Below are 12,537 nucleotides of genomic sequence, written 5' to 3'. Positions count from 1 at the left end.
TCTTGCAAGCATTTTTCCAGTGGAGGTTAGAATAGTTTCCACAGTCTGTTCCTTCTCCCCCTTTAAAAAGAGAGATTATAATGACATCTCTGAAGTCCACTGGGATCTTCTTGGTCATCCACACCTTTTCAATAAGCTTGTGAGGTTGTTGTTTCAGCTCAGACCCACTTTCTTTAAATCATATCTTTAACCTCAGCAGGCCGAAAGCCAAAAGAACTCCAATATGTTGGTGATAATGTAGCTTGTGCTCATTCAGAGGAGGACCTACAAGCCGCTTTAAACACCTTTGCTAAAGCATAGCATTGAAAAAAATGGAAGAGTTCTACCTGTCTCTCTGCAATGCCAGCAATACAGCTTAATGATATAATGGTAAAAATGTTAGCCATTGGCAGCCAGCTCTCCACAGAGTTGACATCAACACTGAAATACATCACTGTCTGAGCTCTGCAACTGTAGCATTTTTTTAAAAATAAAGCAGAGAATGTTTGAGCATTTGTAGAGATACCAAGGTACTTGTTTATAATGCTATTGTCCTTTATACTCTATTGTACACCTGCAAAATACAGACTATCTACAAACGTCACTCTTGACTTCTGGAAAGTTTCCATCAGTGTTTCTTTTGAAAAATCCTGCAAATCTCTTGGAAAGGCAGGCGGTCAACGTTAGTGTTCTGAAAGAAGCAAAGACCACCGGCACTGAAATGATGATTCTCTGCCATCAACTTTGCTGGACTGGCCACATTGTTCGAATGTCTTATTGCTCTTTCCCAAAGCAGTTACTTTATTCTCAACTTAAGAAAAGAAAATGGAATTTCAGCAGACAGCTGAAGAGATTTAAAGATGGGCTTCAAGCTAACTTTAAAAATGTGGCATAAACACCAAGAACTGGGAAGTCCTGGCACTCGAGCATTGTAACTGGAGGTCAGCTGTTACCAATGGTGCTATGGATTTTGAAGAGGCAGTAATAGAGGGCAAAAGGAAGAAATGTATCAAGAGGAAGGCTTGTCAAGCAACGCCTTCTATCTGAAAACCCATGTCTTCAATGTGAAAGACCATAGAGATCCAGAATACGTCACTTATAGACCCACCACCAAGACTCTATCCTTGGAAGACAATTACAGTCATGATTGTAATATCTATGATGCTGGACTGAATGATTTATATGGTTTAGCCAAAGTTGCTTAAGTTGCTTTAAATTGTTTGTCCAATGTTTTCATTTTATTACTGTATACAGCATTTATTTACTTACAGTATTTATATTCCGCCCATCTCACCCCGCAGGGAACTCAGGGCGGATTACAGAGCACATATACATGGCAAACATTCAGTGCTATATAGACATACAACATACGTATACAGACAGACACAGAGGCAATTTAACATTCCAGCTTTTCTGGCTTCATGAGGGATGCTCGATTCCGGCCACAGGGGGAGCTGCCGCTTCACTATCCACTTGTGACATTGAGCTCTTTGATGTAGTACTTCCTCATTCTTCTGCATGCTGCTGGAAGGTTTTATGGCGCAATAAATTAGTTAAACTAGCATCCCCACATAAAGCGGTACCTAAATTTCCTACTTGACAGATGCAACTGTCTCTCCGGTTGCATAAGTCAACAGTAAGCTAGACTATTAATGGTCGGGAGCTTACTCTCGGTCAGTAGTGATTTAATGCAGATGTCTATTAACTAGCTGTGTCACAGCCTGGCATTGAATGTTTGCCATTTTCGTTTATGGAAGCTGCCCTGAGTCCCTTCAGGGAGAGAGGGTGGGTTAAAAATAAAGTTATTTATTTATTTATTTATTTATTTATTTATAGACAGCCACAAATGAGCATCGATTATGGTGGTGATGATGATGGTATATCACTAGAAAAATAACAATATTGCAACATGAATGCACTCAGATGCCTGCACACTGGGAGGATTAATGTGGACTTTGTACCACTTCCCTCCCTTAGAACTTGATTAAACAGCTTTTGTGAGTGTCCCTTTGCTGGACAGTTGCTCTGGGTGACAAGTGCAGAGAGATTAATAGCTAGAGTGTGGGGCAGGGAATGTACATTATCATCTGTGGTGGCCCAGGGAGATCACACGCTCCAAGACAAACCCTTTTGCTTTGAGCCTGCAAGCGGATGCTGAGTTCAAAGGGCTGAGGTGTGATTGATGTGTGGGGATAATTCTTCTCTCCCTCCTCCTTCCTTCACCTCCCATCCCCCCCCCCCCCCAATCCTGGGGAATGAGTGGCTGAATATGTAGTGTGTGGTGGAATTGAGGGCTCCCAAGAGGTTTTGGGAATTTAGACAAAAGAAGCTGGACTATTATGGATTGTAGCAGGCAAGGCAGCAGGAAGGGATCACAATGGCATTTTCTCTAGATCACATTTTCTAGAGGGGAACGTAGGACATTTGCTTCCCTAGTGGAGGAGGCAGACTTATAATTAGGTTCAGAAAGATAGCAGATGCTGTTGGAGTGTGAGGGCAGCTCCCAGCTGTTCTTTCTGAACGCCCAACTGTTTCCTGCTGCTGGAGATCAGAACTTGTCCTGAACCTTCTAAACTAGTCTGTTGCCCTTGAGTAAGGTGGAGTGCTGTATCCTATGAAGGTAACTTTAAATTGCCTATCCCCTCATCATCTGCACATGGATATGAGAGGAGATACCAGCTACCCCACGTAGTAAAATGTATCAGGCTGGCTTTCTTTCAAGACCACTGAGATGTTCTTAATTCTGCTGCTCATACTTAGTAAAAGAACAAGGCATATTCAAGTCAGGAGTCAGTCTTCTCGGCTTGTGACATTTTTTAAAAAGCTGAAAAAAATTGGTTAATTGGGACTATTCTTGCCAAACTGGAGACTGGAACATATACATAGAGCCAGGGCTAACTTCACTATTAGGCAGAGTTAGACCTTAGAAAGTTAACTCTGAGCTATGTTAGCCCCCGGTGGTGCAGTGGGTTTGGTCTCAGGCAGCAAAATGCCTTTGGACCAGCTGCTTGTAGGGCTGAATTCCTAGGCCAGGAAGGCCTATTTGGCATGAGTTCTCTTTCTACTCTTAACACAAGTAAAATGTAAAATGGAAATGGGTTAACTACCCAGCCACACATTTATTTTGACCAAAGCCCCAGAGAAATGCCTAGCTAGAAAAGTTCTGTAGATGAGGCATGCATGCTTTCCCCAAACTTCCCCAGACATAGGCTATCAGTCAAAAAGAAGCTGATAGCTCAGAATGTGACAGGAAAACACCTTCTGCTACTACCAACCTGTAGCACCCTGGAGCCTTATGAAATACCCTTGCAAGGAGCATTGCCTTGGTGAGACCTGCCTGCCCTGCCCACTCTTTCCTTCCCCGTCTGCCGTTCCCTTTGTGTAGCCTCGGGGCCAACATTATAGGCAGGGTGGGGATTTATCAGACAGCACAAGATACCAATATGATGATTCATCTGCACCCAACCCATGCAGGGCAAAAGCTGGCAACTAGTGTTGCTTAGCAGGGTGCAGGCAGTGATATTTTTGGATGGCAGTCCTCAGAAGTCCCCAGCCAACACGGCTGATTGGGAAATTCTGAGAGGTGATTTTGCCATTTTAAATAAGGGATGTCATTTTTCTATGCTGTTGTATATAATGGGATGTAAGCATCCACAAATTTTGGTATCCAGAAAGGCTTCTGGAACCAAGGGCCCACTGCTCCAAGCTTTACAATGAGGTCTAGATTATGAAATTGTAAGCACTGAACAGCAGGCCAGCCAATACCAATGAACAGCAAAAACAAGCACATATTTATTCCATGTTGTGAAGAGTACATCTTCACTCTTATGGATGGCCTATCAGAAGAACCCCATAGGTCTCTTGCAGGTCCTGTGATGCAATTTCACTACTGAGCTTGAAAATCCACATCTTCCCTATGGTCTATTCCAGGGGTCCTCAAACTAAGGCCCGGGGGCCGGATGCGGCCCTCCAAGGTCATTTACCCGGCCCTTGCTCAGGGTCAACCTAAGTCTGAAATGACTTGAAAGCACATAACAACAACAACAATCCTATCTCATCAGCCAAAAGCAGGCCCACATTTCCCATTGAAATTCTAATAAGTTTATATTTGTTAACATTGTTCCTCATTTTAATTATTGTATTGTTTTAAAGTGTTTTTTACACCACAAATAAGATATGTGCAGTGTGCATAGAAATTCGTGGTTATTTTTCAAATTATAATCTGGCCCTCCAACAGTTTGAGGGACTGTGACCCGGCCCTCTGTTTAAAAAGTTTGTGGACCCCTGGTCTATTCTGACACTTCTGTATACAGTGTTCCCTCTCTAATTCGCGGTTCACTTTTAGCGGACTTGCTGTTTTGTGGGTTTTTGAAAACATTAATAAAAATATATAATATAAAATATTTATGTCCAGTGGAGGCCAGGGATCTCGGAAGTGCGGTGGCCTGAGGCATGGCAGGGAAGGCTTGCCTCCCTGGCTTGCTGCTGCCTGCATGGCTCCGGAAGCTCTGCAGTGGTCTGCAGAGGCCAGGGGGCCAGGCAGGCACCCTTGGGATGGGCCACGAGGTCGGTAAGCAAGTACAGGTAAGAAAATAATATATAAAATATGTATAAATAATAAAATTAATATAGAATCCCTACTTTGGAGATTTTCACTTATTGCGGGTGGTTCTGGAATGGAACCCCTGTGATACGTGAGGGAACACTGTAAATTGAAGTTCCCCCATGAGCTTCAGTGAGATGCTATTCAAAGGAAACACTCCATACTTTGCCCAAGACACCTCTTGTGTTCAGCATCCCAACCTCAAATACACACAAACAAAAACCACATCTAACCCAGTTTTACTTTTATTTTCACAATAATAAAATAACTTACCAACCACAGTAACTGCCCTAAGTGCCTATATGGCACCAGTACAGGACTCTAGAGACAATGACTTCTCCACTCCCACCCTTCAATTTTAAAGAAACATTTCTTTTGACAAACTCTGTAATTTTTTTTAAAAAAATTCCTGAGCAACTGATTTACTCATGATAGCCTAGAATGGTCTGGGGTTCCTCTCAATTGCATCAGGACAACTTCTGGCCAGGTTAAAAAAATACAAATAGGTAATTTGGTCTGTTGTCTGGCACCCCACAGTGGAATTTAAAGGGCATATTAAGGGTTTGTTGCAAGAGAAACCTCCAGAAGTGGTTAGTGGGTCTTTGAACCCCAGATAGAGATGTTCATGGTCAGGAGTGACCACAGGAAATGTCAGCCAGCCCATTGGTGTGCAGCTTCTTGTGCTTCTGAGATGCTAGGCCCACCTCTAGTCTCTATAACCAGGCCCTTTGGAGAGCTCACACACAAGTCAGGCAGGAGAAGTGGAAGTGCGAAGGAGATGTGAAACACTAATGTGCCCCAGGCTGCCCAAACCATGCCTCCTGCTGGCACAGGGCTCCATCCTGTAGTGCCACATGATCAAAATGGTGGTGTAATTGACATGTCCAGTGAAGGGAGGAGCAGTGAACTATCACTTGCACACACTGACCCACTCTGTCAGTCGGCACTCCTCGCAAGCCACAAAACAGCACCAGTGGAACTTGCAATTGCAGCGCTCACTGCGTGTCTGTCGCAGGATATTGTGTCCCCGCCCACAGCACAGGCTTTCACAGTTGTCCATGCCTGGGCTGGTCTTGTTGCAGAGGCGTCCCTGCGTCCCCATGGAGTCCAGGGCTGGCTCCCTTTCACAGAAATCTGGTGATTTCTCAAAGTAGATCAGGTCGCTGATACCAGCCCGACGCCGGTGGCGGCCGTGGCTCATCTCCATCTGTCCAGTGTTCCTGTTGTGGGGTCGCATCATCATGGCCCCATAGAAGCGATCCTTGAGCAGTGACCCAACCATTCGGAACTCAGGAGTCACCTGCCAACATGTCTTCAGCTGGCAGCTGCCAGAGGTGCCATGACACTTGCATTTCCTCCGCATGTTATCCATCACCACCTGTCCAGGGCACACAAATAGACACAAGTTAACCAAAGATGCTTGTTAATAGAAGAGGCTGGCAATCACAGTGGTTTCCTTGAATTCCCATTGACTCTGACTGAGGCCCTTGGCTTTGTCATTCCTTTGAAGCAATTAACAAGGTTAAACCAGACAGCCTTGTCTAGATGAACAGGGGGGAGGAGGAGTGTTATACATCTTAAATATTGATTTCATTTACTGTATCCCACCTTTCTTCCAAAACTGGGGTTCAAGATAGTTAAGGAGATGCTTTAAAAAAGATATAAATAGCAACTTATGTTGATAAAACACAATTAAATTATAATATTAAATTATACTTAAATTAAAAATCGTATTTCAAAGCACAACACCACCTACTCATAAAATCCTGTTTGATAGGAAAAGAGATCAATTGCCAAGAGTCACACTGAACACAGAGGACAGAAGGATAATGGGGAGAAGAGTTCGCTTAGACTGGATCTACAATGCTGTAGTGTGAAACTGCATTATATGTTTAATGTAGATTGGGCCACAGTCTATCTTACAAAGTAGTTCCACAACCCGGAACATCCACCAAGAAGGCCCTTGTAGATTCTTTAGTGGTTTGCTCCTGTTGAGGGTCAACAGAGAGTAACAGCAGACTTCAACACTTTCAGAAGTTGTTTCTGACTTACAGTCACCCTAGCACAGAGTTTTCGGGGGCTGAAAATGTGTGACTTGTCCAGGGTAAGCCCATAGGTTTTCATGAGTGAATGGAGATATGAACTCTGGTCTCTGGAGTCGGAGTTCAATACCCAAACCACTACACTACTCTTTCTCTCTAGCATAGTGGTTCTCAACCTGTGGGTCCCCAGCTGTTTTGGCCTACAACTCCCAGAAATTCCAGGCAGTTTATCAGCTGTTAGGATTTCTGGGAGTTGAGGGCCAAAACTTCTGGGGACCCACAGGTTGAGAACCACTGCTCCAGCATATCATAACTATACATATGCAGATATATGCTGTGCCAGGATTCTGGAAGAGAACTGCAAATTGCACAACACAGGTCAACCACAATGTGCAATATTGCTGTATGCACAACTCTGCTTACACAGCTGTCAGTAGAATATGTCTGTTACATCATGGCAAACAATTGATCTATGATTTATGCATGAGTATGTCTCCAGCATGATGCCAACCTCTGCCTCCATGCCCAAGAGCAGGTTTTTGATATAAGAACAGCCCAATATCCAGGGTTCAATGGAACATGAATGTATGGCTGGTGAGTCATGGAATTGCCTATATCTTTGTTCCAACATGGTATGCAAATCTAGGTAAGAACCAACATCCATGAAAACAACTTGAGACATGAAAACTGATCTTACTGAGGTGGGCTGAGCCAGGAGAGTTTGCAAAGGTTCTGATTAAGGGAGGGGAATGCTGCTGCATTAATGTACACCTGGCTTTCCATCAGACCATTAATCATCACCTGTAATGGGGAGAGGAGAGGTCCTTGCTGTGCACATGGGGTGACAGTGCCAGTTGCCTTTGCTCTTCCTAGGATTCAACACAAATAGATACAAACTGTTCCCAGTTGCTATGCTATTTGGTAAGCAGAGGGGGTGGGATGAGGCTAGTTTGTGCAAGGTTGAGTGGGTGCAGCTGTTGTAGTACCTGGTTGCATGCAGCAACGTGCGGACAGGGATTATACGGCTGCAAACCCTTTAGGTTGTTGTTTTGAGACTTGCAGAATGAACATAAAGGTGTTTTCACAAAATGTATGTGTCAGATTTAAGGTAAAGGCAACGGTTTTCCCCTGACATTAAGTCCAGTCATGTCTGATTCTGTGGATTGGTGTTCATCTCCATTTCTAAGCCGAAGAGGTGTCCGTAAACACCTCCAAGGTCATGTGGCCAGCATGACTGCATGGAGTGCTGTTACCTTCCTGCCAGAGCGGAACCTACTGATCTACTCACATTTGCATGTCTTCGAACTGCTAGCTTGGCTGAAGCTGGGGAGAACAGCGGGAGCTCACCCCACTTCCCAGATTCAAACCACTGACTGTTCAGTCAGGAAGTTTAGCAGCTCAGCGGTTTGACCCACTGCCCCACCAGGGGCTCAGATTTAGAGAAGTGAAATTTTATGTTTTTTAAAAAACAAAAAGGCAGATTTTAGAATTAAAGAATTCTTCTCCTCTTCCTCAATTTCTGTTTAATGGAGCCTAACTGTGAAGCAGCCCATGACATATGGGTTCTTCCTACAACTACGAAGTGAAGAAATCAAAGTCATGATTTCTGTGGGAAGAAACCATGAGCAAAGGACCTTAAAAAAGGAAACTGCAAATATGAACATGTTGTAAAGCCTCCTCTGCCTTCAGTTACAAGCTGAATGTCCCTTCTCTGAAAATGCACAATGTGAAATATTCAGATTCTAGATCTGTCCACATAGGTTATTGAAATAGTGGCACCTTTGTTTTCTGATGGTTTGAAGTACAAAACTTTATTTTGTGCACAAAACTGTCTCAAATATTGCATAAAATTACCTTGAGGCTGTGTGCATAGGGTGTGTATATGACACATAGAATGAATTTCATGTTTAGACTTGGGGTAAACATGATGTAAACATTATGTATACACAAATATTCCAAAATGTGGAAAAATCCCAAAATCCAAAACTCTTCTGATCCCAAGCATTTCAGATAAGAGTACAACTTTCTGACTTTTGAATTCAGATATCTTAAGTACCAAGTTAATATAAAGTGCAATTGAAGACCCTTCTCTTCCAGTTATCATGGGTTTTGATTTGCTACTATATGTTAATTCTGTATCTGTATTTGGTGCAAGTTTTAAAAAATACTTTCATGTTTTATTTATGTAATTTATTGTATATATTTTATGTTCATATGTTTTTGATCTTGTTGTACTCCACCATGAACCATCAGGAGAGGCAGGTAATAAATAAAATCTGTTGTTGTTGTTATTATTATTATTATTATTATTATTATTATTATCCAGCATTAGTACATGTACAGAAGTGTCTGAGAATCCCAAACATTAAACATCCCAGTTTTTCTATCTTGCATTTGTATCAAGAAAAGAAAGCTATATGTACATTTTAAAAAATGAAAAAAGGGAGATGTGCTTCTCTTGTCCTCCCACATTATCTCGGTCATTGTATAATACATACCTTACCATGTCCATTTTGAAAAACTACTCAGTACTTTTTGCCACCCTGTTACAACGATTGTCAGCCATGCTTATTTAAGATATGAGTAGATCAATAGGTATCGCTTTGGCAGGAAGGTAACAGTGCTCCATGCAGTCATACTGGCCACATGACCTAGGAGGTGTCTATGGACAATGTTGGCTCTTTGACTTAGAAATGCAGATGAGCACACCCCCCCCCCCCCAAAGAGTTGGACATGACTAGAGTTAATGCCAGGGAAAACCTTTACCACAAGGGATCTTCAGCCTATTATAGTAATAGTAGCATTGTAAGGTAAAGGTAAATGTTTTCCCTTGATGTTAACTCTAGTCGTATCTGACTCTGTTGGGGGGGGGGGGAGGTGCTCATCTCCATTTCTAAGTTGAAGAGCCGGCGTTGTCCAAAGATGCCTTCTAGGTCATGTGGCTAGCATGACTGCATGGAGCATCGTTACCTTCCTGCCAAAGCGGTACCTATTGATCTGCTCACATTTGCATGTTTTTGAACTGCTAGGTTGGTGAAAGCTGGGGCTAACAGCAGGAGCTCACCCTGCTCTCTGGATTTGAACTGCTGACCTTTTGGTAAGCAAGTTCAGCAGCTCATTGGTTTAACTTGTTGTGCCACCAGGGCCCATGACTTATACTTTCTAATCTTTCACAAATGAAAACTGGAAAATGTGTGGCCAAGAAAACCAAAGTGTGATCCAGATGACAAAAAGAAGCTGCAGTAGTTTGCTTTCACTCGAGTCTACAGGGAAGGCCAAGATTCCTCCTTAATTTGGCTCTCCTCTCCTCTTTCCCCTGATGAGTTAATTGTGGGCAAACTCCTTTTGCACTTGGAACTCAGTTCTCAGCACCTAAAGCAAGCTGAGGAGAAAGGAAGGAATTGGGAGAAGAAGAAGAAAATTGTAACATTTGAAAAGCAGCTGAAAAAATGGGATGGCTAAGGAGTAATCAGAACTCTTCCTGTCAAATCTGGACAGCTGGAGGATATAATGTGTGTCTGTGTGTGAAAGAGAAAGGGAGACCCCTACCACTCATGGGACGTGGAATCCCACAACATCTGGAGGGCCACACACGTTGCCCAACCCCTGCTGGAGCAGATTGTCCCTTATTCAAGCTTAGCATAGCCTTCTTGTACCCACATACAACTTTTGTGATAGGAGAAGAAGATAAGTCTTTGCTTAGCTGGTGATCTCCCTGTGGGATCACAAAGTATGTCACTCTACTCTCTAGGACATGAAGAAGAAAGGTACTCTTGACTACTTCCCAGTCATCTGGACGGAGCCCTGGAGCAGTGGCAGAACATGCTATCCTACCCAACCATCAGACAGGTGTGTTCCCTGCTGAGGAGTGTTGATAGTTTGCCCTGAATGAATGAGGGAGAACTGGGTCTAACCAAGCAAACTGATAACACCAAGCCCAGACACCATGCTCAGGGGCATAGCTACAATCTTTGGGCTAGATCAGAGTAATAATGAGGGCCTATACAGTCTTACGTATGCTGTATGACACGCAGGGGCTCAGCTGCATCTGCTAGACTTCTGTTTCCCCTGCAGCTATTCAAAATACGGCAGGAAAACAGTGGCAACCCTAATGGTGTCTTTTCTTGGAACAACACATAAGAAGCAACAGTGACAGCCTAGACTTGGGGAATCCAGTGGCAAAGTTCAGAGCTTGGATAATATTTTTAAAAATATATAAATTCATTCCTGTTACTTGTAACAGTGTTTGAAAATTCATTTACTGTAAAGTAACTGCTTCCATTACATGTAACTGCTTCCATTACTAAGATTGCTCAGAAAAAAATCATATTTTTTCTGTATTGTCGAAGGCTTTCATGGCTGGAATCACTGGGTTGTTATAAGTTCTTTGGGCTGTATGGCCATGTTGCAGAAGCATTATCTCCTGACATTTTGCCTGTATCTATGGCAGGCATCCTCACAACCGCTGAGGATGTGTGCAATAGATGCAGGTGAAATGTCAGGAAAGAATGCTTCTGGAACATGGCCATACAGCCCAAAAAACTTATAACAACCCATATTTTTTCTGTCAATAGGCTCCCTTCTTATCACAAAATATAATTAGTTAAAGGTAACTATGTTGCTCATTACTCATTGCCACAATCTCTGGCAACCTTCTGCCTATGTGTCACCATTGTCAACTTAATATGGACCACCAAGGGTTACCAGTATCTGTAGGCTACATTTCAGAGAAAGAAACTGAAAAAAATCACATTTGAATGCTCCTTTTTAAAGGAAACTCTCTGAAATTTAGGAAGTCACTATAAATCACATAACTTGAAGCACATAACTTGAAGCACTTATATACATAACTTGAAGCACTTATATACATGTGCATTATTCACTGAAGTGTGTTAAGATGAAGTGTGTTAAGACAAATGGAGTAAAAACTGCAGCTTAGAAAAGCCTCTATTTAGGCCAGTCTTTTCTGATTACAAACAAATAATTTGTTAATGTCCACAAATCACCCCATCACTTTTTCGCCCATGTCCAGCATTATTTTTAATTTTAACTACATTTGGCCTACCCATAGATTTTAAAGTGTGTTGTCCTATTGATAATGCTTATGTTACTGTTTTATTGTTTTGTTGTTTTTAAATTGCTTGTATTGTTGTATTTTGGGCTCGGCCTCATGTAAGCCGCACCGAGTCCCCTGGGGAGATGGTAGCGGGGTATAAATAAAGTATTATTATTATTATTACTATTATTATTATTCAAGCAGGAGATGTTTAGTGCATTATGGGTTTCTTTTTTTCTTTTCTTTTTTTCTATGTAATTTTGATGATGTTGCTTGTTTATGTTCTGGTTTTATTTTGCTGTAACATGTTGTCCGGGCTTGGCCCCATGTAAGCCGCCCCGAGTCCCTATTGGGGAGATTGTTGCGGGGTATAAATAAAGATTATTATTATTATTATTAAAAGAGGAGTAGAAATAATTTATTAAATAATTAATTAAATTAAATTCAAACCATTAAGCCTAAGAATTTGTAAAGTTGGAATGGTTTGGGACCCATCAAGCTGAATCCATCCTGTTTGCAGTTTACGAGGTGATTAACCACCACTTTTTTTTTTTTTTTTTTTTTTTGCAATCTTAGTGGCAAAGATTGAGCTCCAGGCAGGACACAATGCAGTTCCAATGGGATATACTGGCTCTGGCAGGCTCCCAAACAGGCAGACCTGCCCTATGTAACTATTTACAGGCTTTTCCCATAGGCAAGTACATTACTAAATAGTTCTTCCTCATGTTAGATAAATAAGAGAGACAGCATAGTATAATGGTTTGAGATACTGGACTGGCTCTGAACACCAGTAATCAAATCCCCACTCAGCCATAGAAATCTACTAGATGACCTTAGTCAATTCACATTCTCTCAGC

General features: G+C 42.3%; 1 protein-coding gene across 1 annotated transcript in view; it reads right to left on the bottom strand.

Annotated features, from left to right (window-relative positions):
• Positions 1-4,809: 4,809 nt before the first annotated feature.
• The window catches only part of WNT10A (Wnt family member 10A), an 81,519-nt gene continuing 73,791 nt past the window's right edge, over positions 4,810-12,537 (bottom strand). The window contains exon 4 of the mRNA XM_060773233.2: positions 4,810-5,960. Within this exon, the coding sequence (XP_060629216.2) occupies positions 5,493-5,960 (468 nt within the window). The 3' untranslated portion in view covers positions 4,810-5,492. The remainder of the gene's footprint in view (positions 5,961-12,537) is intronic.

Source organism: Anolis sagrei, chromosome 1, assembly GCF_037176765.1.
Source record: "Anolis sagrei isolate rAnoSag1 chromosome 1, rAnoSag1.mat, whole genome shotgun sequence".
Taxonomy (NCBI): domain Eukaryota; kingdom Metazoa; phylum Chordata; class Lepidosauria; order Squamata; family Dactyloidae; genus Anolis; species Anolis sagrei.
This window is presented reverse-complemented; position numbering and strand designations above follow the sequence as displayed.